Here is a 25,606-nt window from a genome sequence, read left to right as displayed (position 1 = left end):
TCACCTCAGTATTGCAGCTGTGTGAAACCGAGAGGAGTGAGCTGAACGTCGATCACACATTTATTTATTGCAGACATAAAGAAAACAGCTGCAATGATTTTTCCATGACAGACTTTTACAAACACACTGCATGTTATGACATCACAGTTCCGTGATTGGTTAGTTTCAGTGTTGATGATAACGAACAGTGACAGCAGCCATCAGCTCCAGCAATGTCACGTGACCGGGGTCAGGGGTCATTCAGCACAGTCAAACGTCACGTGATAAGAAAATCTGTTTAATTCAGTCCTTGTTTCGGGCCCTGCTGAGCCTCGGTGCGCACACGAACAACCAGAGTCCTCCACCCGTGGGCCACAGTCCACCTCGTTCCAGCCTCAGTCCCGGATCTGGTGCTCCCGTCCGTCCAGCGGGCCCAGCAGCACTGCCTGGGCCTCCAGCAGCGTGGTGTCGGTGCTGGCTCCCAGGAAGCGGGCGGTGAGCTCCATGTCCTGCAGCCGCAGACGGACCCTGGAGCCCGGCTGCAGGCCGTCGGCCCCGGCCGGCCGCTGACACACGCAGTGGAACTTCCCACCGAAGTCGATGTAGAGGTCGTCGCGGACCACCCGGAACACCCTGCCCACCACCACCGCGTCCTTGGCTGGGCCCATCTGGATCAGCGGGGACCGACGAAGCAGCGCAGCGAAGCTGAGCTCCGGATCCAAAGAGGAGGCCTTCGGCCCGGCAGCGTTGCTCTGTGTCTCCCGCCGGAGCACCTCCTGGTGGTCGAAGGCGGCGGAGAACCCGGAGATCGGGCTCTCGGCGGGGCCCGAGTCCGAGCTGAAGGAGTTCCGGAGGAACCGGGGGGAGAGCCGGACCCGATACCGGAGCCCCGACACGACCCTGCACAGCGCCGCCATGTTTACCGCACAACCGGAAGTTCTGTCTCCGCGCACTTCCTGTGAAGGCTGTAGAGGCAAAAGCGTCACGTGGTCCTCCAAAAAGCACTAAGTAGACTTTTATTTTCTACCCAACATTTTACACTTAAGTATACAGTGAGGTCAAATATCTTCCTCCTGGATCAAAGGTGCAAACTGTGAACAAAATAATGAACAAATTCAAATATGTAGCTATACAGAAATAAGTTAAACTAAGAATCAGTCCAACAGTGTTGTGCTTGAATAAAAGTAGAATAAGAAATAGAAAAGAATGAGAATAAATAAATACAATAGTGCAAAACTGAATTTTCCATGCTTTATAAATGAAACCAGACAAGATTTTAAAACCATAAAACATTCTCATGATGTAAAAGCAGTTCAAACTATAAACGTTCTGCTTGTTTGACCTCTCGCTTGTGTCTTTTACCTAATGCATGAAACTGAGACCATGAATCACATTATTAGCTCACTAATTCGAATTGTTGTGGTGGCGTGACGTGGGCTCAGTGCACTCCGGATCAGCAGGTGGCGCTGTATATCATTGTACATCTGTACAGTAACAATGACGCGCGTTTTAAGTCAGAGAAGAAAAACTCAGCCAGTAAGAAGCGGAAGAGCTGCGCATAAGCGTTGTGCAACATGGAGGTGTCGGTAAGCGCTTTGGGCCGCAGAGGTTCTACCTGCGTGTTTCCGGTCGGTTCTGTGGTCAGGCACGTCCTGGACCGGCTCGTGCCGCTTCCGGAGGTGAGGCTGAGACGAATTATCCGGGATAACCAGGGTTAGCGTGAGTTAGCCCGGGTTAGGCGGTTTAAATGCACTCCGGGTATCAGTGTTAGCAGCTGCGCTAACGTTAGCATATAAAGTGTTTTGATGCATGCTTAATCTTCCAGGTAAGCACATCCCGCTCATCTGGACGTAGCGTCACTCATGTGAAAAAGTCACCTGGAAAAGTGACGAAACGTTCCTCCCACTGAAACCGCTACGTCCAGGTGAACAGAATCAACCTGTCGGCGGTTAGCATATAAGCTATAAGGCTAAACTCGGCATTAACCTGTCCCAAACGAGGTCAGCACTGACAGTAACCTCAGGTTATATCCAGAGGAGGCCGAAGCAATCACGAGTTTAACCCTTTCACGCATAGTGGTCACTACAGTGGACAGCTATTCAAAGGCCGTTTCCGTGTATTTGTGTCAGTGTTGATGGTGTACTTGCACATAAACAATATACACGGTGTGTATTGTTTATTCGTTTGTCAAATTCTTAAGTTAAAATGTTGTCCACTGAACCTCTTTGAAAAGTACATGTTTAAAAAATGAAGTTCAAAAATCATTTTTTCATTCCTAACGATGAATAAAAATCCTGATTGAGTTTGTCATAATTCATGCATGAAAGGGTGAATCACTTTTAGGGCTGCCACGATTAGTCGACTAGTCACGATTACGTCGACTATCAAAATCGTCGACGACTTTGAAGCTTTGTAAGATCCCAAAAGACGCAGGAATAAGTAGCAGGATTTAAGAGTGTAATAACGGACTGAAACAGAAGATGGTAGCACTGCATGTACAAGGATGCCAGCTGCCGTTAAACCCCGAAGAAGAAGAAGCTGTGTCCCAGAATTCATAGCGCACCCCAGCTCAGTTTCCAACAATGGCGGCAGCTAGTTAGTTTTAATATTACTCTTATTTATGTGAAGGTTCTCAGTCATCCAGGTCATCGTAGTCAAAGGAGCTTGCAAAGAAAAGCGTCTGGACTTCTTTAAGTTGCTTGAAGACGTTTCACCTCTCATCCGAGAAGCTTCTTCAGTTCTAAGGTCAAATGGTGGAGAGTCCCAGATATAAACCTAGTGGGAGTTTCCCCCCACAGAGGGACAAAAGGACCCCCTGATGATCCTCTAATCGCCTGAGCCACACCTTGGCTCAGGCGATTACTCTTATTATTCTTTCTGGGTCACAAAATAAACGTTTAACATATTTTCAGGCGAGAATGTAGCTGTGTAAACCTCAAATATCTGCTCAGTTTATCAAGACACCGCATATTTTCAAAAGCGCTCCGACGTTTTCGGAGACGTCTGTTACCCACTAGCTCGATAGCGAGCCGGGGGCTAGGCTAACTAGAGCCGTGAGAACACCGGACTCCCGGCAAATCGTTTTCAAACCCACCGCCGTCTTTCGCTACTCAGGTTAAACATGATATATGAGTCACTTAGATAACTTAAAAATGTTATTGTTTGGCTTATTTTAGTATTTTATTTGTTCCTGAGTAAATCGGTTTGGCTGAGATTAAAGTTATAGTTTTTACACAGCTGAATAAACATCAAGCAGACAGCTGATTATCAGAAGTGTGAGACGCTGGAGAATTTACTCCGGTGTCCTGTTATATTTTAGATAGCAAGGAGTTTATTAAACTTCACCGAAACAATCTGCAAATTTCATTAAAATTTAATAAACTTGCCTTGTCTTTATTTTTAGTTAGCACAGACCTTAAACACTTAAAGCTGTAAGCTAATGATGGTTATATAAGAGCAGATGCTGCTGGTGCAATAAGCTGTACGTTTTACATCCAATGGATGATGATCTGATTAGTCGACTAGTCGCAAAAATAATCGGTGACTAGTCGACTATCTAATTGTTTGTGGCAGCCCTAATCATTTTGACTTAAATCCGTAAAATCAGAGCCTCAGGATCAGCCCTGTTATGACGTACTTCCTGCCAGCTCTTATTCATTGAATTATTTATTTAGATTTATTCCAGATTAAATAAACTGGAGGTGTGTTTACGGGAGGTTAAGGTCGCGGCTTCAGGGGATGTGAAGATGATCGAAGGGTTCATCTCAGCGAGTTTTCATGTTTCCAGGATTTCTACGTCACCAGAGATGGGCGCCGGGCACACCTGGACGATCCTCTGGAGCATGGAGCCGTCTATCATCTGGAGCTCCGCCTCCTTGGAGGGAAAGGAGGTCAGTAAACGGAAAGTAGCTTCCAGTTTTCCTGCTGCAGAAGAGCTGAAGGAAACTTGTGAAATGTGTTTTAGGGTTCGGTTCAATGCTGCGCGCGCTCGGCGCTCAGATTGAAAAGACGACCAATCGAGAGGCCTGCAGGGACCTCAGTGGGCGGAGACTCAGAGACGTCAACCACGAGAAAGAGTGAGACAAACACACAGGAGCTGAAATGTTTAGATCAGACAGGAAGTGTTATTACTCTGTAGTCTTTAAAGTAGGGCTGGGTTTTGATTATCGATTAAAATAAATTCTAGCATGGATAACGTAAAATCGATTCATTAAAATCCTGAATCGATTTTTAAATAAAAATTTATTTTACCCGAAACGCCAGAATCTCAGGTTAAACCTCACAAAACTTCAACAACCACCAAACGGCTAAAACAGAGGCTAAACTCAAAGTGCGGACCCGCCGACGGGTCAGAATTAGGGAGATGTCGCCTTTCTCACCCGGCGGCACGGACACGGTCGGGGCTGAAAGCCGACAGCTCGCTGATGCTGATGTTTCGGCGGCTCCGCGCTTTGTGTTTACGCCCTTTTTGCACAGATTCTGAAGCTGCAGGTTTTTATCTCTCCAAACAATATTGACCGAACCAGCAGGAAAGACGATCTCTCTCTCTCTCTCTCTCTCTCACTCACTCACTCACTCACACACACACACACACACACACACACACACACACACACAACAAAAATCAGTTTTCTTCATTATTTGCTTGCACACAAGTCTACAGCTGTTTACAGGCTGTCGGACGCTGTTTTTTTTTTTTCCTTTTACTTACTTTTGAAAACAAAGCCTCATTTCTGCTGTTCAATGATGAACATATTTAAACTTTCGTTTTTGATCTACTGCAGAATATTTTTATAAAATTCCTCAGTTACTTTTACACAAAGGCATCTGCTGTGATGCTCACAAGCTTTCTTTTTATAGATATAAACATATGGAAATGTACTGATGCATCATCTGAATTATAATATTTCTGACTGTCTGAGGCAAAATTTCCCAGATTCAAATCGTGGATCGAATCGATTCGGGACCTTGTGAATCTGAATTGAATCAGTTCTAGAAATCAGTGACGATACCCGGCCCTACTTTAAAGGTCTTCCAGTAAAATCTGTGGTAAATGTAATGAAAGTCTCACCAGCAGGTGGCAGCGTTCAGCCAGAAGGCTCAATAATGTCTGTTTGCACGTTTTAGTTTCCCCACCTCAGCGTGGAGACACCTGTGCAAACACCTCTCCTGTCACACTTTGCTCCGCTTCCTGCTCTGGTTTGCTGTCACGTTGGCAGTAAACTTATTGAGATGTTTGGAGCCAGTTTAACAGATTTGATGATGATAATAATAATAATAATAATAATAATACGATTTGATGGCTGCACATAAAACATGATGAGAACAGAAACGCTTTGAATGTTATTTATACAGCAGTGTCCAAGGTGTTGTCCAGGTGAGCGCACTTAAATTTCAAGTGTCTGAAAACGAGCTTTAAAACACCAGAAAAACTCTGAAAGGTGAATTTTCTACAGTTGATGTAAAATATTCAGGTTAATTATTGATGATGATTCACCTCAAACATCTGCTCTGCAGCAGCTGCTGCTGTAAGCTCAAAGCACTGTGATGTTGGGCCAGCAACACACCTGTCAAACAATCTATCCCACCGTCGAGGTCACTTCCTCCTGCAGTTTGTGGGTAGAGTCTGATTGTGAGCGGCCGGTGCTCACTGCAGTGACATGTCTGTTCTTCTGTGGTGCGGCAGGATGGCGGACTGGCTGAAGAAGCAAGCGGAGCGCGAGGCAGAGAAGGAGCAGCGGCGTCTGGAGCGCTTGCAGAGGAAGCTCAATGAGCCCAAACACCAGTTCACCGACGCAGAGTACCAGCAGCAGTGCCACGACCTGTCCGAGCGACTCGAGGACTCGGTGCTCAGAGGTTGGCCGCGCTGCACAGCTCGCATGGTGAGAGCGCGAGGTTGCACATGTTTGACGCCAGGTGTGTTTCCTGTTGCAGGTCTGCAGGCTTCCTCCAGCAGCCAGGTGAAGGTGGACGACATGTGCGGCGCCAAGAGGCTGAACTGTGATCAGAGTGAGCAGCCTGCGAAGAAGAAGAAGACGAAGACAGCAGGAGGAGGGGGGTGCTTCTGGTGAGTCGTTAATGACAGGAAGAGTTGAACATGGCAGCTGTTACGCGATCACTCAGACAGGGAACGACAAGCACGCCGCCGCCGGCTCTGAGCTACAGCGAGCTTCTGAAAGGCAAATTATTCTCAATTATTGTCCTTGTCGAGACGGCAGGTCGTTCGCTGTGCGAGCAACATCACACCCTGACAAATAAAAACATGAGGTCAGCAGCCAGGGAGGTTCTGATTGGCTGAAACCCAACCGATGAAACCAGTTGAATCCTGTGAGGTCACGCTTGGTGAAAAACAGTTAAGTGGGGTGTCAGTGATTTCTGGTGAATCCATCAACTCAGCGGGCACTGTGATGTCAACAGGTTTCCTGGCGCCCGCTGACATCACAGCGTCTTTTATCAGCAGCTCCAGTGACCTCACCGACCACCAGCACAGATTCGTGTGTTCTGAGTTCAGCTGAAGCGCTCGCAGCTCGTCTCTGATGGTCAGCGTCCGTTTACGTGAGCTTCTGTCGGCTGTATTTGGTTGGAACTGCATCGTCTGTTACCTAGCAACAAAATGTGGGAAGCTGAGAAGGTTCAGAGTGAAACTGACTGATCATGCTTGTGCTCACAGGACGGGGCTGGAGGAGATGGACGAGCTGATGAGCTCAGATGATGACGAGGCTCCGTCCACATCCAGCCGTGAAACTGCTGCTGCCATCGTTACCATGACAACACGAAGAGAGGCAGAGGAGGGTAGCAGGTAAAGCCCAAAGAGCGCCAGGGACCAGATCCACCGTCATTTAACGATGTCTGAAAGAGTCTTCTTTCATCCTCAAACAGTGGAAGCACCAGAACCACACAGATCCCCAAGGAGACCTCCAGAGACCAGACTGGGACACCGTCAGAGGACCGGGACTCTGAGAAGACCTCCAGAGACCAGACTGGGACACCGTCAGAGGACCAGAACCATCCTGGTCCGTCCAAACCATCACAATCAAGCGAGCCGTCTCAACAGGTGTGTACCCGATGAATAAAGTCTGAAATTTTCAGGGTTAAAGTTTCTGATGAGACGTTTAAGGTTAATTTTAAAGTCTGAATTATGTCATCGCTGAGCTGTGGAGGTTTTCTTACTGCTGCAGCATTTTGGATCTGCTGAAGGTTTTTATGGAGTTTCTAATTTTGGAGCTAAATGGAAGAACGCAGTCTTACATATTTGTTTAATATGTGCATTGAAGGACATGTCCTGGTCAAAAATGACTCCAAGGTTCCTCACAGCGTTACTGGAGGCCAAGGTAATGCCATCCAGAGTAAGAATCTGGTTAGATACCATATTTCTAGGCTTTTCAGGGCCGAGTACAATAACCTCAGTTTGATCTGAATTAAGAAGCAGAAAGTTAGCGGCCATCCAGGTCTTTAAGACATTCCTGCAGTTTAACTCATTGGTGTGTGTTATCTGGCTTCATGGACAGATAGAGCTGGGTGTCATCTGCATAGCAGTGAAAATGTATGCTATGTCTTCTAATGATGCTGCCTAAGGGAAGCATGTATAATGTAAACAGAATTGGTCCTAGCACTGAACCCTGTGGAACTCCATAATTAACCTCAGTGTGTGAAGAGGACTCTCCATTTACATGCACAAACTGGAGTCTATTAGATAGATATGATACAAACCACTGCAGTGTGTTCGAGTAGTCAAATGTTGCGATCATTAACTCTTGTCCATACATATGCAATAATACTAAGTGCAATAATCCTTTCTGTCATCGTTGTATTTTTACTCAGTTGTGTATATAGTATTTGTATTCTATTTTTATCTTATTCTACTGTATATAGTATTTTATTTTATTCTGTACAGTTGTGTACTGTATTTATTCTTATTGTATTCTAATTTTTGCCTCATAACTTTTGCACTGTCCACTTCCTGCTGTGACAAAACAAATTTCCCACATGTGGGACTAATAAAGGTTATCTTATCTTGTTGTTCTTCAGCAGCTGGATTTGCTCTCGGTGGCGTCTGTCGAGCAGCTGGAGTCTCTGGGTTTGGACGTCTTGAAAAAAGAACTGATGTCTCGTGGGTTGAAGTGTGGGGGAACGCCGTCGGAGCGCGCTGCTCGACTCTTCGCCATCAGAGGACTGAGTGCAGATGAGATCGACCCGCTGCTGCTCGCCAAACCGACAAAGCCCAAGAAGAAGAAATGAGATGGAACGCTGAAAGCGGAGTGTTCAGCGTTCCGTCGAGTGCGAGAATATTAATCACAGACAACATTTACTCTTTCCTGATGAGCTTCCTGATTGGTTCAGACAATCACACGTATATTTTATTAGAGGTTCTGTCCAGTCAGAAAGCAGGATGTTCACACACGTCTGTGCTTCAGTTTGAATTTAACCACTTCCTGTTCAGTTTTCAATAAACGTCTGAAACTAAACATCAGGTTCATCTGTGTCTGAGAGTCTGTGATAGAAGCGCTGCGCAGCAGTGCATGATGGGAGTTCAGAAGCCGGGGTCCCAGGAAGTGACCTGCGGCGCCGCCACCTCCTCAAAGCACACGACGATATCACCGGCTCTGAAGTCGACGTCGCCGTCAGCCGATAGGCCGCACTCCATGCCCGCCCTCACCGTCTGCACGTCATCTTTGTGGTGCCTCAGTGCTGCCAGAGAACCTGCGGGAACATCAGGAGAACGTTAGAACAACACGGTCCAGTCCTGCTGCTTGACCCCAGCTCCGGTCTCACTCACCCTCCCACACGGTGTCCCGGCCTCGGATCAACCTGAACCTGAACCGTCGGTCCAGCTGACCTTTCTGAACCCGACAGCCGGCCACGGGAACCTTCTTCTTTCCCACGGTGACGTCAAACATGGCGACGACCGACGCCTCACCTGCACCGGGGGGAACAGGATATGTGTGACTGACATCACAGGTTCATCTTCCTCTGACATGTGACCTAAGGGGGTGTGGCTAGAAACAAAATGAACATATGCAGATCTTGCCTCTGCTCCGCACTCTGAGCGTGCTCACATTGCTTCTGTTTTCCTCATTAAATGAGCTCTGAGCGTCACGTGCTCCAATCAGATGATGATGATTTAAAACAACGGTAGAAGCGTCAGATGGAGACGCGTTTACCTGGTGGCCGTAAGGCGGTAAAATTAAGATGCTGATGCTACCTGTTACCATGGTGATTTAGCAGGGATGAAACGCTGACTTTGATCTCACTGATACGCCTCCGCTCCACCTGAGCTCAGCTGTGGTCACATGACCGTGTGGTGCCGACTCACCTGTGATGTTCTCTGAGACGAGTGGTGGCAGTTTGGCGCTGAGCTCCTCCTTCAGCTGATCTACCAGCTTGTAGATGACGCTGTGCAGGCGCAGCGGGATGCCTTTCCTCGCTGCCAGCTGCTCGATGCCACGGCTCGCCGCCACGTTAAAGCCATAGATGGAGCCTGATGGCGAGACGCAGCCAGTCAGGACAGTCCACACGATGTTTGAAGGTGGAGCAGGAGATTTATTATTTATTTTAAACTCAGGTACCCTGTGATGCATTCATAGACACTCTGTAAGAAGGCGTTCTCTGCTCTCAGCTTTAATCCCATCATGAAATCACACTAAACCAGCCGGCGGTCAGAAGAATCTGCTGCACACAAAATGAATAAAAACATCTGGAATGGCGTCCTTTGCTCGTACCTCCAAACATTTCGGCCATGTTGACGTCGTTCTCAGAGATGTCTCCTATGCCGAAATGGACCACCTCGAGCTCGCACTGCTGAGCGTCGTAGCTGTCCAGGATGTTCAGGATGGCCTCCACCGAGCCATCCACGTCACCTGGGTCAACGGTTGTTCAGTTAGTGACATCACAGTGGGCGGAGCCTGTTTGAAGCTGGCTCAGTGCGTACCTTTGATGATGAGCGGCAGGCTGAGCTGGTCGCTTTGCATCCTCTCGCTGGGCCTCGTGGCGAAGCGGGTCTTGTTGGCCCGGTAAAGCGCCACCTTCCTCTGCCTCCAGCTCAGGTGGGACAGCCCCTCCCTCTCCCTGCGGTACTCCTCCAGGTGGAGCTTCTGCTTCTGCTCGATCGCGCTCTGCTCCTCCTGCAGTTTCCGCTGCTCCTCATCGTGACTTCTCCACTCCACCACCTCCCGCGCTCGCTGCTGCAGGAGCCAAAGGAGGAAAGCTTTTATTGTGGAAGGGACTGACAGGAAATGGTCATCTCTGACCCACGAAGGAAACCAACCACCAACAATCCAGTCTGGATTTTTATTTAAATTTCCCAAAATTTAAAACCAGAGCAAAAAAACAACGAAGAGCAAAGTTTGCAAAGAGGAGGCAGAAAACGAACATCGCAGCGAAATGTTCTGAAGAGATTTTTAACGCAAACTTAATATTTCTCCTTTTTTCTTGTAGGCGAAGCATCCGCTGAGATGAACACAACCTCTGTCGATTTATTGTTTAATAAAACATTTATTCTATTTCATGTGAAGTGATTTCATTTGGGCGGACCCGGTTTATATCCCACTCACCTCAGACTCCACCTCCAGGATGGTCTCTCCAGCTGACGGCAGCTCCTTCCAGCCAACCACCTCCACCGCAGTACTCGGCCCCGCCTCCCTCACAGCACAGCCGTTCTCATCAAACAGGAAGCGAACTTTAGCCCAGGATTTCCCAGCAACCAGCACGCAGCCTCTCTTTAGCGTCCCCTGCTGGACGATGGCTGTCGTGACCGGGCTGGGAAGACCAAACTGGTCACACTGGGCCTGTTTGACTCTTTCATGTTTCCAGTAAACCAGAGTTAGCACTGTGAAGGACTTACCCTTTGCCTTTGTCGGTCCTGCTCTCGATGACGAGTCCCTCCACGGGGCCGGTAGGCTCCGCCTTTAGCTCCAACACCTCTGCCAAAGCTACTGTGGCCTCAGTCAGAGCCAGAAGGTTATCACCCTGACAACGTCATCAATGACATCATTGGTCTACAGCAACAACAGGTCGACTGTAATGATCTCATATTTTAAGGAAGCCATATTAACTGCTTTCATTACTTTACCTTTAACCTGTCTGTTGTACTAACTGACCAATAGGAATGTTCTTTGTGCATTGCATTGTGGGAAAACAACGCGATGTGTTGTTTGATGAGTTCACCTTCAGAGCAGAGATGTGAATCGCCTGAACGTCTCCCCCGAACTCCTCGCAAACAACGTCGTGAGCGAGCAGCTCCTGCTTCACCCTCTGAGGGTCGGCGTGAGGCTTGTCACACTTATTCACCGCCACGATCACGGGGACTGAAACACGGACGAACAGTAGAATCAGCAGTAGAAGAGCATAAAAACAAAATGAATAGAAATCCAGTAAAAGCAGTAGAAACGGGGCGACGCTTCGCTCTGAGCCCTCGGCTGCGACTGTCAGGTGGAGCTCCCACCTTTGGCTCTCCTGGCATGCTCGATGGACTCCACCGTCTGGTTCATGACGCCATCATCAGCTGCCACCACCAGAACGACGATGTCGGTGGCGTTGGCTCCACGGGCTCTCATGGAGGAGAAGGCGGCGTGGCCCGGAGTGTCGAGGAAGGTGATCTTCTCACCTGTCGGCAGCTGGACTGGAAGAAAAGATCCGAGAGCAGGAACGAAGCTTCAGGAAAAAGTTTACTGTCTGTAAACGAGCACAAACCTGCAAACGCTGCTTATTAAAACAACATTCAATAATCGATCAGCAGAGTCTGGTGACAGATTTTATGATTTAATTACATTTTCTTCTGTTTGCTCTTAAAGTTTGTCTTTAAAAAAAAATCTTGTTTCGTTTCCTGTCGTTGGGTGTTTTTAAATAAAGTTTAGAGCGTGCTGTTACCCAGGAAAGCCCCGATGTGCTGCGTGATGCCTCCGGCCTCTGTGGAGACGATTTGGCTCTTCCTCAGGCTGTCCAGCAGCGTCGTCTTACCGTGGTCCACGTGACCCATGATGGTGACCACCGGGGGCCGTGGCACCAGGAGGGTGGGATCAGCAGGCGGTCTGTGAAGGTTGTAGGTAACGGAGAACCTTATTTTGTTACAAACCACTGTGACGAGTTACATACACGTGATCAGAGACTTCTTGTCACCTCCTGCAGGCGTCCCTGTTGGGTCGCTCTCTGCTCGCGCTCAGTTTGGCCCATCTGAACTTCATCCCTGACCGTGTCACCACCTCTTTAATCCATCGTTCCTCCAGAACCGTGTCCTTTTCCAGAGAGTCCAGATGCACCGACGTGTTCAGCAGAGCCTCCAGCACGTGGTCTGAGATTCAAATAGACCTTTATTTAAAACAGCTTCCAGCCACAGACAGTTTAAAACATCGACGTCGCTCCAGGGTCGGACAAGTAGGCGCACGAGGAGGAGCCTTAAACCGGCATTCTGTCTAATGGCCACCAGGTGGCGGTAAACTCTTGGTCCGTTTTTTGGAACCAAGACAACGAAGGTCAAACGCTCATCTTGTATGGAACGCCAGGACTGCCATAATGAATTAATTAAATACACCATTAAATAATTAATTAAATGTGGCAATAATTAATTAAAATTGGAATTAATTAATTAAATAAATAGTTATGACACATTTAATTAATTAATTGACACATTTAATTAATTAATTATTGACACATTTAATTAATTATTTATGTATTTCACATTTTAATTAATTATTGACACATTTCATTAATTATTGACACATTTAATTAATTATTTAATGATATATTTATTTATTTCATTTTGGCAGTCCTGACGCCTGGCTCTCATCATGAAATAATTTTATCTGTCAGCCTCACCCATCAAACTCAGGGGGCGGGGTTAACGCTGATCGAGTCAAAACCATTGCTTTGGCCTGGTGGCCATTGTTTCTAGCACACAACAACCGGCATGTGGAAGCTAACAGAACTGAGCTTTGAAAAACCCTGTTTGTGTGTTACCAAATACCGTTTTAATATTTTTTTAGAGGAGAATGTAGTGGTTTAATCTTCATGTGTCTGGTCGGTTTGTCAAGATACAGCCTCTTTGCAAAAGTGCTTCAATGATTTCGGAGATGTCTGCCCAGTCTCACGGCAAAGCGTGGGATAGACCCGCTCGCCTCGCAAGCAATCCCACCGACAAAGCGCAGGCCCCGGTACACAGCTGTAGTAACCCCCGCTGACTTCTTTTACTGAGGTTATATTTATCGATGTTTTATTTCCTGATGTTCTTATGTGTCCTACGGGTTTCAGTCTGAATTATAACTAACATTAAAAACATGTTTAAGGAGGAGAGAGAGCAAATAAATCTGTTTAACATCTGATCTTTGGGTTTTTGTTCAGTAATCAGCGTGACCTGTGTATAAACACATAAAAGAGATAACGTTGGTGTTTCCGTCATGTAGTAACTGCTGGCTTTAACTGTACAAAGGTTGTTCCACACTATGAAACACATACAGACTTCATGATGTTCGGCTAATATTTTTATTGTGAATATTAATCATGCTGACCTCGCTCTGTACACCACGCAGCGAGGTCAGCATGTCCACGATATCCTCAGCTCCATGAGTTAACACAAAGTTTCCCAGCTGACTAACTGCCAACTATTCCAGAGACGTGAAAATATACAGCATAAAGAAAAGTGTAAGAGACTCAGCAGCAGATTAGAATAACAGTTATACATTTAATAAATCACCAAATGAATCCAAGAAACGAGCAAACCTGAGTTTGTATTCCCTCAGCTGCAGACTCGCTGCTGTTTAAATGTTTGAAAAGGAAGATTAGATATAAACAAACGTCAAACATAGACTCAGTCTGCCTTCACATTTGATATGAGGCCAGCACGTATAGTGGCCTCAGCAGGCTATTACTGAAATACACGTGCTATATCATAAACTATGATATAAACAGGGAGGTCCTATTAACATGTTTAGTTTTAAAGGACACCTTCCTGCCTTTAGTCTCATTCATGAGCAGTATTAGTTTTCTTCTAACATCCAGAAGTCTGCACAATGTGTTTCATAGTTTGTAACAAGCCTTTGACAGGTAAACATAACATGACCGAAAAAGCAAAAAAAAAGAAAAAAAAAGAGAGAGAGAGTGTTGACATAAGAAGAGAAAATGCTCTCAATTATGGAGACAGACAAATGGTTCATTTATGTTTGATGTGTGTTTATTCCTCCCTAAATATCGTCGGTGAAGTTCGCCATGCATGTCAGATTTTCCTGCGCATTTTTATACCTCTGCCAACAGAGAGAGAAAAAAATCACATTCTAACAGACAGCTGGTGCTTAGAATACAGTTGAATAACTATTAAAAAACAGATGATATTTAGATGATAGTTCAGTCTAACACATGTGCCAGTGAACCATTAAACGTCTGTGAAACTATGCAGTTATGAAACGTAACTTTAACCTCAGCCAAACCGATTTGCTCAGTTGTAAATAAAACAGCGAAGTAAACGTGACCCGACAGACAGAACCTGAGTGAATGAAGTCCAGCGTTTAACCACTGAGAGCTAAAACTCAGCTGAGGTTTCAAAGCTGTGTGCCGGTGATTGGACATCAGCCGCTGATAAAGCTGTTCGCCTATAAAGTGCTCTGTAAGGAAACGAGCTCCAGCAGCTCTGCGCTCGGGGAAAATACTATATTTACTTATCTTGTGCAGAAAAATGCGCTGACATTGCGTTATATCGAGCACCGGCTGCCCAGTTAAACTGTGACTATCACCAGGTAACTAGGCGTGTTTCTTGAATTAGCAGCAGGTGTTAAACAGCTGACAGATGAGGAGGAGGATGCATGCAGGTAAACTGAGGGTCTGTTGAGCTGATCGCTGGTTTCGTGAGAAAAATGTCAGCTCGTTCTTTATGTTACAGAAGCACAGAGACACAAGACCAGGCGGAAAGAGACGATCGTTCGGTGAAAATGAGAATCTGCGAATGCAACATGTGGAACACGGAGAGTGGAATATGTAAACAAACCGGTTAACGTAACCCCCTCGGTGCACTCTGCATGCTAACTGTTAGCAGAGCTAGTGAAATCTCTGAAAACATCTGAGCACTTTTGCAAACATGTTCTATGTTGACAACCTGACCAGACATACGTCGCGACATTCGCGGCTAAAACACTGTTAAAAGTGTAGCTGGTGACAGAAAAACGGGGTATTTTAAAACTACACCACCACCATTGCTGCCTGTGATTTGATCTGCATTCTGGGATAACTGGCTGCCCCAAGTCTACACAAGCAATCGATTTTCTAGGATCGACCTGTTTTGACTTACTTTGCACGGCAACCAATCAAATGTTAGAGAAGCTGCATGGGCAGCGTTAACCCCGCCCCCTGAGTTTGATGGGTGAGGCTGACAGATGATGAGAGCCAGGCACCAGGACTGCCAAAATGAAATAAATAAATATATCATTAAATAATTAATTAAATGTGTCAATAATTAATTAATTACATGTGTCATAACTATTTATTTAATTAATTAATTCCAATTTTAATTAATTATTGCCACATTTAATTAATTCATTATGGCAGTCCTGGCGTTCCATAATCTTGACGCTTCAGCGACCAATGGGAGACATCAAATAGCTCCGCCCACCTGTATACTGTCTATCATCCTTACCGAAGTCTCTGTTCATGGCTTCAGCGAGTGCAGCCGCCGTCATCCCCTGTCGGATCTCAACTTCCTGTTTGTCCACTTTGGGTTTGAACTTCTGGGTCTTCTGACCTTTGACCTGCAGTTAAAAATTATCTTTATTATGACATGCTTCATTTTTTTCACTAAAATGTTATTTGTACAGACGAAGGAACTGTAATGTTGCGTCTTTGTTAATGAACATCATCAGGAGGAAGAAACTCACATGTTTGAAGGCGAACTTCCTGTTCGGTTGGCAGGTGAGGAGAAAGTCGGCGCTCCCGGCACGGCAGAATACGGCCGGAAACGGGAAGTTACTGAACAGAGCTGGGTCTGCGTGCACCAGCCGCCGGGTACCCCGCATCACCGCAGACATCACACTCATAGCTGCAGAGGGACAGGTGAGCCTAACGTGCGAGAGAGCAAACATCTGCAGGTAAAACGTCATCATCATCATCATCGGGAGGCGGTCTCACTGAGACCAGCCATCGATCCTTTCACTCAGGAGTGTGTCTGTTCCTCTCTGTCGGCCTCACAGCCCACAAACTCTGCAGGTAATATACCCGCACACATCCTGACAAGCAGCAGCCAATCAGGCGAGTGTCTGACACACACTGTTTGGGGTATATACAGTTCTATATCTAATATCCTCAGCTGACAGTTTTAAAATACCCACCCTCCACGTGTGGTTGTCCAGTCCTCTGCCTGAAGCAGCAGCATATGAAGTTTACATATTAAACATGGTGAGATGAAAGCTGGATGCAGGTGGTGGACTACATCTATGCCGAATTAACCCGAGTGCTCTAACACATCAGGAACACATGTTTACATTTTGTTCTAAAACATCTCGGCACCACAAATCGTAAAAATGTGTCTTTTGTAAATGAAGTTTGGAGCAGAGCTTACGGACTGACACCGGAGGACTCAGGAGGATAGGTTCGTTAATTCGGGCGCCGAATGTGAAAGTGAGACTTAAAAATTCAAACCGATAACGAAGAATCATCGATCCGTGAAAAACATAACAGCTGTTAAACAGCAGTGTTGGTGTAGCTCGGCTGAACTTCCGGCCTGCAGAGGAAGACGCTGATTAAAGAAACGTTTAATCAGAGCCGAACGTGAAAACTGAACCGAGCAGCTCACCTAAAGCCTCAGGTGTCGTTACCTCGCAGGGTTTCTGAGTGACGCTTGGCTCTGCCTGACGTCAAAACCGGAGGACTCTACGTCGGAACTACGGTCAACTCAACCCAGCAGCAGAGCGTCAGAGAAGGGAGCGTCACGGTACCTCAGCAACCCCGACATCCGCCTCCGGTCGTTCTGGTTTTCTCTCTTCGCGCTGTCCACTCAGCTCATCGTGAAAAAGTCCTGCGACAGGGAGCCGCCATGACAGCCAGCACACACACCGGAAGCACTTTGGCGCCTTCTGTTAGGTTTGCGTGTTGCTGCCCTCCACAGGTCAGGCAGGTGAACGGAGACAAGGATCAGGACAGCTGCAGACTCACATGTGTCTGCGTTACTATAATAAGACTAACTCACCTGGTGTGCTCTCAGTCAGTTATTCAGGTTATTGTACTCGGCCCTGAAAAGCCTAGAAATATGGTATCTAAGCAGATTCTTACTCTGGATGGCATTACCTTGGCCTCCAGTAACGCTGTGAGGAACCTTGGAGTCATGTTTGACCAGGACATGTCCTTCAACGCACATATTAAACAAATATGTCAGACTGCTTTCTTCCATTTGTGCAACATCTCTAAAGTTAGAAATATCCTGTCTCAGAGTGACGCTGAAAAACTAGTTCATGCATTTATTACTTCCAGGCTGGACGACTGTAATTCATTATTATCAGGATGTCCTAAAAACTCCCTGAAAAGCCTTCAGCTGATCCAAAATGCTGCAGCAAGAGTCCTGACAGGTCCTGATGACCTTTGATCCCTCTGTGTGGGGTTCCAAGAAAAGTGTTTTTTTATTATCAGACAAACAGCAGAGAGAAGACAGCGCCACCGTGTGGATGTAAATATTTATTTTCTACCTTAATAAATACATTTTCTTCATTTCTATTTGTTCTGTTTTGAGGTAGAATTCTTTTACTTTTTAAATAAAGTTCCATACAAACTGTTTTCTACTTTTTCCCTTTTTAATAACTAGGATCAAACACAGATCCATTTTCCTCTTTTTTATCTTCATCATCATCATCTTCTGACAGGACACCACGACAGTCTGATAGCACCACCGTTATAAATAAAGTTGTATCAAATGTTTGGTCAGAGTTTGTGAGAAAGGCACATCCCGACAAACCAGACACAGCTACACGACACAGCTACACGCCGTCCACAGGTCACAGCAACACGCCACAACAGCAGGAAACACGTCCTCACATTAACTGTACAGCAAGAGGTGAACTCGGGTCAGAGTTCAGACCGAGGAGTCGGGGGAGCAGCATCAGAGGAGAAGAGGAGGAGACTCTTGTGAACCCAACAGGACTGCAGGGACCTCACTGACACTTCCACACAAACAGGCTGCAGAGAGGAGACGAGAGACAGACAGCAATCAGTAACAACCAGCCAGTCTCCAACCTTCCTTTCAGAGTAGGAGTGTGAAACAGCAAGCAGACCATCTGCAGACGAATGGCTTATTGGAAGAGTTTCAGTCAGGTTTCAGAGCTCATCACAGTCTGGATTCAGGAGACACTATCTCTACTTTTAAGATTCAAACTTTCCTGTTTGCTAAAGCATATAGTTAGGGCTGGACCAGGTGACCCTGAATCCTCCCTTAGTTATGCTGCAATAGACGTAGGCTGCCGGGGATTCCCATGATGCACTGGGTGTTTCTTCTTCACTCACTATGTGTTACAGACCTCTCTGCATTGAATCATACCTGTTATTAATCTGTCTCTCTTCCACAGCATGACTTTATCCTGTCTTCCTTCTCTCACCAATCACAGCAGATGGCCCCGCCCCTCCCTGAGCCTGGTTCTGCTGGAGGTTTCTTCCTGTTAAAAGGGAGTTTTTCCTTCCCACTGTCGCCAAAGTGCTTGTTCATAGGGGGTCATATGATTGTTGGGTTTTCTCTGTATCTATTATTGTACAATCTACCTTACAATGTAAAGAACCTTGAGCCAACTGCTGTTGTGATTTGGTGCTGTATGAATAAAATTGAACTGAAAACATACATCCTGAAGGTCCTGAATCTTTTTCTCTGTGAAATATTAGAATTTTGTCTCAGTGGTCCTAAAACGTCTCATTTAGATCAAGTAAAAAAAAACAAACAAACAAGCAAAGCATGAGTTTACTGTCTGAGCTGCTCTGCAGTCAGTTTTCTGCCCACGTTTGGCTGGTTTCACTCAAAGATTTGGTGTAATTCAGGTCTCACCTGCAGTCGCTGCCGCCAGCGCTGATCACATATTTATCATCGCAGGAGAAGCGGATGTTGGTCACGTGAGCCGAGTGGCCAAAGTAACGCTTGTGCTTCGCCTGGAAATAAAGACAGAAGGTGGCGCTCAGTGTGAGCTGAACCTTTCAGTGATTTCTCATTTTCGGAGCTCACTTACAAATTTTTCGGCGCAGGGGAAGTCGAAGAGCTTGATGAGGCCGAAGTCGTCTCCGGTCACCATGTTGACTCCAGCGTGAGAAACGCAGGCACAGTTAACGTCGGCCTTCTCGGCGTTACGAGGCCAAATGCCGACAACCTCGTCCCCCACGATGCTACGAAAACCGAACAGAAACGCCTCCGTCAGGTCGGTCACACCTTAAATGAGCTCAGGAAGGTGGCAACGCTTCTGGAACTAGTTCCTGTTTTTTATTCATGAAAAGTTCCTCCAGATCTTCCTGAACCCATCCCAATTTGAATCCGTGCTTCCTGTTTTTAGTTCAGGACTCCATGGCGACCCAGGGCTGGAGGATTAGTGCTCGGCAGCTGGGTCCCAAACCTCTGAACTTGTTTACTTCCCTAACAAAGGCCCGGCATGAGGGAACCCCACCACCACCAAGGACAGCCCCATCTTATCGTTTTGTTTCTTGGATTAGAGAGGGCCCTGATTCCTCTGCATCCCATAAAGCAGGGGGCTCAAACTCCAGTCCTCGAGGGCCGCTGTCCTGAAACTGTTTCATGTGTCCCTGCTCCAACCTGAATACAGTTAGCAGGTCATTAGCGAGAGAATAGGACCAGACTGCATGCTGAGGCGGTAATTCTTGATTCATGTTACATAGGGCTGCCACAATCCATTATTTTGATAGTCGACTAATCGGATCATCATCCATTGGATGTAAAACTACAGCTTATTGCACCAGCAGCATCTGCTCTTATATAACTATCATTAGCTTACAGCTTTAAGTGTTTAAGGTCTGTGCTAACTAAAAATAAAGACAAGACAAGTTTATTAAATTTTAATGAAATTTGCAGATTGTTTCGGTGAAGTTTAATAAACTCCTTGCTATCTAAAATATAACAGGACACCGGAGTAAATTCTCCAGCATCTCACACTTCTGATAATCAGCTGTCTGCTTGAAGTTTATTCAGCTGTGTAAAAACTATAACTTTAATCTCAGCCAAACCGATTTACTCAGGAACAAATAAAATACTGAAAAAAGCCAAACAATAACATTTTAAGTTATCTAAGTGACTCATATATCATGTTTAACCTGAGTAGCGAAAGACGGCGGTGGGTTTGAAAATGATTAGCCGGGAGTCCGGTGTTCTCACGGCGCTAGTGACCTAGCCCCCGGCTCGCTATCGAGCTAGTGGGTAACAGATGTCTCCGAAAACGTCGGAGCGCTTTTGAAAATATGCGGTGTTTTGATAAACTGAGCAGATATTTGAGGTTTACACAGCTACATTCCTGCCTGAAAATATGTTAAACGTTTATTTTGTGACCCAGAAAGAATAATAAGAGTAATATTAAAACTAACTAGCTGCCGCCATTGTTGGAAACTGAGCTGGGGTGCGCTATGAATTCTGGGACAGAGCTGCTTCTTCTTCTTCGGGGTTTAACGGCAGCTGGCATCCTTGTACATGCAGTGCTGCCATCTTCTGTTTCAGTCCGTTATTACACTCTTAAATCCTGCTACTTATTCCTGCGTCTTTTGTGATCTTACAAAGCTTCAAACGACACGTCGACTATTAAATCAGTCGTCGACGATTTTGATAGTCGACGTAATCGTGACTAGTCGACTAATCGTGGCAGCCCTACTGTTACAGCAGCTCATGACTGAATGAACACAGTGCAATAAAAGTAAATTTTTCCAAACACTTACTCGAGTAGGTGGGGTTAGGGGTCACCACCTCAGCATGCAGTCAAGTTCTATAGAGCCTTGCTAATCACCCACTAATTGTATTCAGGTGTGATGCAGCAGGGACACATGGAATAGTTTCAGGACACCGCCCCTCGAGGAGTTTGAGACCCATACATGGTCTGAGGCATTCCCACTAACACTAACGTTAGCTAACATTAAGCACAGCAAATCAACTTTTCTGCCTCACCTGGTCCAGGTTGCCCAGGTGATCCTGTCTAGGATGGGCTGATCCGTGATCACCTTCCCTGAGGGAACTTCGTGCACCTGCCAGGTGTAGGTGCTTGTGGACACCTGTGAATAAATCAAGACATTGAAAACCAGCTCTCACCTGACAGAGCTCTGACCCACAAGGAAAAGGTCAGAGGTCACAACAACAGACCCATGTGTCATAACTCAGCACGTGTCTTCTTAACCTTTAACCTTTATTTAAGAAGGAAGTGAAAGTACCTGGATGTGTCTGCTGTCAGCAGAGAAGTCGATCTGGATGACACACCCGGGAATGTCCTTGCAGTAACCAATCCGATTAAGCGATGGCCCGAGAGAGAGGTCGTAGAAATCCACAGCGCTTTCAACTGAGCCCACCGCCAAGAACCGGTTATCTGGACTGAACCTGAACAAAGAAATCCAGAAACTGAAGTTAGTCCCAGAACTGTTAGAGGCTCCTGTTCGTGCTAATGTTCAAACCCACCGAATATCCTGGATGGCCACGCTGCGGTCTCTCTTCTTGCCCCAGACGGTGAGCGAGTTGACCAGCAGGACGATGAACTCCCCGTTCTCCATGCCAATGGAAACCATTTCTCCGTTGGGACTGTAGGACGTGCACTTGGCAGGATGGCCCAAACTCACCTTGTTCAGGAGTTTCTAAGACAGAAAGCAGGATTAAAGGAATACACCGTACCAGGTGAGGTCGGCAGCACACCACAGTTCAACCCCGTACCTTATCAGCCAGGTCCCATATTCGGATGGTCCCGTCATCGCTGGCGGAGATGAAGACGTCTTTGAAAGGGTGACTTGTCAAACCCCAGATCCCTCCCTGAGTGTGTCCATTGATCATGGTGTTGGAGGCAGCGTTCTTTTCTCCAACCTCTATGATCTCCCCATCCTTGGTTCCCACCAGGATTTTACCCTGTCAGAGAGTTGGAGGTTACTCTTCCTGTCACTGGAATCACAATAACATCAAGCACCACGGACCTTCCACTGTGTGTTCTTCACACCTTTCCTCTGCAGACAGATCGGACGCTCTCCACCGGTTGGCCGGTCTCCAGCTGAAAAGCTCGGCAGCGCTTCATCTCCTGGTCCCAAAGCTTCACAGCACCACCCTCTTTGGTCCTGATGAACAGCAGCAGACAGCGGGATTTCATGTTTTTTATATACATCAAAGGAATCCAGAAGAAGGGTACATCCCTAAAATGGATCTGTCTGAACCCTCATCTTCACCTGGTGTAACCTTTAACCTTTAGCCATGCTTGTGGCCGGTCCACACGGTTTATAGCCGTGTTTCCCAACCACTGTGGTGCGGCAGATTATCTGATTCCACCTGATTAGTACTCTAAATGACCGGCGTGAGTAACGGGCAGAACAATGGCATTCTCTTCCACTAGAGGGCAGTACAACTACCTGCTCTAATTCAATGGGTCTCCAACTGCCAGTAAAACAGAAGAAGTCGAAGAAGAAATTACATAATCCTCACGCTGTGAGACGATGCAGCGCATAATAGCAATAGATAAATATTTGAACAGAAACAGCAGTCAGTCTGACCTGGTCCTGGAGAAAACTCCGACCCAGATGAAGGCCAGAGCATGAGATGGGTCAGAAGAAAGCAAAAAAGGTAAACTGGGGACGTATGTCTGTGAAGGTTCTCAGTCATCCAGGTCATCGTAGTCAAAGGAGCTTGCAAAGAAAAGCGTCTGGACTTCTTTAAGTTGCTTGAAGACGTTTCACCTCTCATCCGAGAAGCTTCTTCAGTTCTAAGGTCAAATGGTGGAGAGTCCCAGATATAGGACGATTGGGGCGACCGTGGCTCAGGGGGTTGGGAAGCGTATCTGTAACTGGAAGGTCGCCGGTTCGATCCCTGGGCTCTCTGTCCTGGTTGTTGTGTCCTTGGGCAAGACACTTTACCCTACCGCCTACTGGTGTTGGCCAGAGGGGCCGATGGCGCGAAATGGCAGCCTGGCTTCTGTCAGTCTGCCCCAGGGCAGCTGTGGCTACAACTGTAGCTGCCTCCACCAGTGTGTGAATGTCAGAGTGAATGAATAGTGGTATTGTAAAGCGCTTTGGGTGCCTTGAAAAGCGCTGTATAAATCCAATCCATTATTATTATTATTATTATAAACCTAGTGGGAGTTTCCCCCCACAGAGGGACAAAAGGACCCCCTGATGATCCTCTAATCACCTGAGCCAAGGTGTGAAAGTGGGTTTGTGTCCCAATCAGCCAGGGTTTCGGGTGAGCTCACTGTGAAACCTGGCCCCACCTTATCATGCGAATCCCTGAGGTCAGATGGCCCAGGATGTGAGTGGGCGTTAAGGCGTCTGGGGAGGTCACCATTTGACCTTAGAACTGAAGAAGCTTCTCGGATGAGAGGTGAAACGTCTTCAAGCAACTTAAAGAAGTCCAGACGTAAACTGGGGACAAACTGAGCCAAGCTCAGTGCTCGGGGGAAAATGATCAATATGCTTTTTGTTTGGTGGTGTGCTGTGTGATTTTTCATATGAGCCGTGCTCCAAAAGGTGTGGAAACACTGGTTTATAGAGCCACTGTGGCATCACCCACTGTGGCGTCACTAGAGATGGACCGATCCTGACCTAAATTACTGGATCGGATATCGGAGAAAAATAGAAAAATGTAATCCGATCCATTAAATATCACACCTCACAAAACTTGCGACACGCCGTAACTCGCCTCAGAACGTTAGCACGTCGGAGCAGTATGCATCACGTGATAGAGCGGCTGTGGCATGCGGGACCTGTCGGTGGTCTGGATAGCATGTGGAGCTTCGCTAGCAACCTGGCATTTCATCTCCGACAAAGTTATCCCGAGAGAAGTATAGCAAGTGTGTAAGTCCATCTCTGAATGTAAAGCATTCCTGCGTTAAGCTTAACAAGCGATATATGGAGCGACTGCCTCTTCTTGCTGCTACTTCAATCATGAAACTGCTTAATGATCAGCTGATCATCTCTCTTGTTTGTTTTTGGCCCACTTTGCACCAGAAAGAGGAAACCAGCGGCTGAACAACAGCAGCACGTTTAAGCTTGATAAGCTGTTGTTAGAATGTATTTAATATTACTTTCTACTCGAGGATCTTTTTCTACGTAGCTGACGTAACTGTGCAGGGGCGGATCTAGCAAAGTTTAGCCAGGGGGGCCGATAGGGCATTAACAGGGAAAAGGGGGCACAAAGACATACTTTTCTTTCTTATTCTCATTTAAAATGTCGAGCTTTTAATAAATAATTATCTGACACCCAAAGTTTTAATTTGATGTAAAATGAATAGAAGTCCATTACTGTATATAGTAACTATTAAGTCTAATATATATACCCTAGTAAGCTATAGTACTTTTTCCTTTGGGAAGGTACCATCTGTGCAGTCTGCAATTTTGTTGAAGAAAGATGTTGAATCTATTTAATATTTCTTGAAAAATAATTGATTTCTGTGCATTTTCTGTGCACTGCATCAAATTAAGGTTGATTACGTCGATTAAGCATCATGAGGTGGAGCGTGAGGGGTGGTTCCCTATTTTTTATTTATTTATTTTTGTTGTTGCTGGGAGTTGGAACCCTATTAGTTAGGTTGCTTAATATTTACACTAAGTACTCTTTAAAATACCAGAATAGGGAGGATGGTGTAGGTTTAAGTTTATTAGATTGATCAGTATTGCTGAACTATGAAATATTTTTTTTTGCATATAGGTATAACAGAATAGCTTTAGTGTAGTTGTTGTTTTAAACTTGAGTATGAACTTATACAAAATGCAGCAAGATATTTAAAAAACAGTTTTGTTTATTAAAAAACACTATATCGGATTCATATCGGTATCAGCAGATATCCAAATTTATGATATCGGTATCGGACATAAAAAAGTGGTATTGTGCCATCTCTAGGCATCACCCACTGTGGCATCACCCACTGATTCCGGAAGCCATCGTTTAGAGCATGGATTTTATTATGAGCTAATGCTAGCGACTTTTGTTACCACAGACTATATGAAAGCATCAGTCAGACAAAGATTAGCAATGTCCAATCAATCACTGCGCACCAAACCTGGAGCTCCGCCTTCTTGGACCGTCTGTTAGTAAAAAAGCTCCAACAGCACAAACACGGTCCAGAGGTCCAGTTCAGGTGAAGCCTAGCAGACAGCTAGGAGCTACAACTACCTGTGTCACTATCCACATGTAATTCAAAGAGGCCACACCCCTAATAATGCAAACTTTAAATGACTGGTTGAATCTGGGACCATTTTTTTGTATTAACACCAAAAGCAGGTGGTAGGTCAGCATCTTCAGGAACTGCAGACTCACGGTCGCTCCTTCCCCCCAGTAACAATAAGGCCGTCCCTCAGAGTGGTGTACATGGTGAAGACGGGACCGCTGTGCGCCTTTGCCACCACGCGCACCAGGAAATGCTCCCGCCACACGTACACGTCTCCGTTGATGGCGCCAGTGAATGTCAGGTTGTTCTGAGTGAGACAAACAGCGATTTACCACAAGTCCACAAACACC

At 46.2% G+C, this 25,606-nt stretch overlaps 4 protein-coding genes across 10 annotated transcripts in view; 1 reads left to right on the top strand and 3 right to left on the bottom strand.

Moving 5' to 3' along the window:
- Window positions 1-42: 42 nt before the first annotated feature.
- Window positions 43-1,043, bottom strand: mrps28 (mitochondrial ribosomal protein S28). The gene has a single exon (XM_085408288.1). The coding sequence runs from the start codon at window positions 894-896 to the stop codon at window positions 375-377; it is 522 nt and encodes a 173-aa protein (XP_085264414.1). The 5' UTR covers window positions 897-1,043; the 3' UTR covers window positions 43-374.
- Window positions 1,044-1,404: 361 nt separating this feature from the next.
- Window positions 1,405-8,449, top strand: sde2 (SDE2 telomere maintenance homolog (S. pombe)). Of its 3 annotated transcripts, none has more exons than XM_085408286.1 (8): window positions 1,405-1,658; window positions 3,767-3,869; window positions 3,944-4,055; window positions 5,666-5,835; window positions 5,914-6,046; window positions 6,650-6,778; window positions 6,859-7,033; window positions 8,011-8,449. In XM_085408286.1, exons 1-8 carry the CDS (start codon window positions 1,554-1,556, stop codon window positions 8,215-8,217), a joined length of 1,134 nt encoding a protein of 377 aa, XP_085264412.1. In that variant the 5' UTR covers window positions 1,405-1,553; the 3' UTR covers window positions 8,218-8,449. The 3 variants fall into 3 exon arrangements, with proteins under 3 accessions (XP_085264412.1, XP_085264411.1, XP_085264413.1); XM_085408285.1 differs by having other exon boundaries at window positions 8,008-8,449; XM_085408287.1 differs by having other exon boundaries at window positions 1,413-1,565; window positions 8,008-8,449.
- Window positions 8,299-17,013, bottom strand: mtif2 (mitochondrial translational initiation factor 2). Of its 3 annotated transcripts, none has more exons than XM_085408279.1 (14): window positions 16,887-17,013; window positions 15,831-16,011; window positions 15,593-15,704; window positions 12,094-12,265; window positions 11,845-12,005; window positions 11,420-11,596; window positions 11,143-11,282; window positions 10,820-10,944; window positions 10,530-10,734; window positions 9,908-10,160; window positions 9,699-9,836; window positions 9,293-9,457; window positions 8,756-8,896; window positions 8,299-8,679 (listed from the first exon to the last, which is right to left on the bottom strand). In XM_085408279.1, exons 1-14 carry the CDS (start codon window positions 16,901-16,903, stop codon window positions 8,510-8,512), a joined length of 2,157 nt encoding a protein of 718 aa, XP_085264405.1. In that variant the 5' UTR covers window positions 16,904-17,013; the 3' UTR covers window positions 8,299-8,509. The 3 variants fall into 3 exon arrangements, with proteins under 3 accessions (XP_085264405.1, XP_085264407.1, XP_085264406.1); XM_085408281.1 differs by having other exon boundaries at window positions 16,745-16,992; XM_085408280.1 differs by having other exon boundaries at window positions 16,767-16,991.
- Window positions 17,014-17,334: 321 nt separating this feature from the next.
- The window catches only part of LOC146668952 (echinoderm microtubule-associated protein-like 6), a 39,782-nt gene continuing 31,510 nt past the window's right edge, over window positions 17,335-25,606 (bottom strand). For all 3 annotated transcript variants that reach the window (XM_085408273.1, XM_085408274.1, XM_085408275.1), the window contains 9 exons: window positions 25,406-25,563; window positions 22,104-22,218; window positions 21,827-22,015; window positions 21,578-21,750; window positions 21,337-21,499; window positions 21,077-21,180; window positions 19,149-19,302; window positions 18,971-19,071; window positions 17,335-18,117 (listed from right to left, as the gene is read on the bottom strand). In XM_085408273.1, coding sequence (XP_085264399.1) covers window positions 18,093-18,117; window positions 18,971-19,071; window positions 19,149-19,302; window positions 21,077-21,180; window positions 21,337-21,499; window positions 21,578-21,750; window positions 21,827-22,015; window positions 22,104-22,218; window positions 25,406-25,563 — 1,182 coding nt within the window. In that variant the 3' untranslated portion in view covers window positions 17,335-18,092. The remainder of the gene's footprint in view (window positions 18,118-18,970; window positions 19,072-19,148; window positions 19,303-21,076; window positions 21,181-21,336; window positions 21,500-21,577; window positions 21,751-21,826; window positions 22,016-22,103; window positions 22,219-25,405; window positions 25,564-25,606) is intronic.

Source organism: Rhamphochromis longiceps, linkage group LG6, assembly GCF_057381845.1.
Source record: "Rhamphochromis longiceps isolate RC_006_pf linkage group LG6, R_longiceps_female_GT1.1, whole genome shotgun sequence".
In the NCBI taxonomy this organism is placed as follows: Eukaryota; Metazoa; Chordata; class Actinopteri; order Cichliformes; family Cichlidae; genus Rhamphochromis; species Rhamphochromis longiceps.
Note: the sequence above shows the minus strand (reverse complement) of the source record. Positions and strands in the feature narration are given on the sequence as shown.

Bases quoted from the DNA above. Each gene is read 5' to 3' on its own strand.
- mrps28 (XM_085408288.1), bottom strand. From the start codon at position 896: ATGGCGGCGCTGTGCAGGGTCGTGTCGGGGCTCCGGTATCGGGTCCGG.
- sde2 (XM_085408285.1), top strand. From the start codon at position 1,554: ATGGAGGTGTCGGTAAGCGCTTTGGGCCGCAGAGGTTCTACCTGCGTG. The intron at 4,056-5,665 runs GTGAGACAAACA...GTGGTGCGGCAG, and splicing joins GACGTCAACCACGAGAAAGA to GATGGCGGACTGGCTGAAGA. The intron at 6,779-6,858 runs GTAAAGCCCAAA...ATCCTCAAACAG, and splicing joins GAGGCAGAGGAGGGTAGCAG to TGGAAGCACCAGAACCACAC.
- mtif2 (XM_085408279.1), bottom strand. The intron at 10,735-10,819 runs GTAAGTCCTTCA...TGGTCTTCCCAG, and splicing joins AGGACCGACAAAGGCAAAGG to CCCGGTCACGACAGCCATCG. The intron at 9,837-9,907 runs GTACGCACTGAG...CCGTTGACCCAG, and splicing joins CCTGCCGCTCATCATCAAAG to GTGACGTGGATGGCTCGGTG.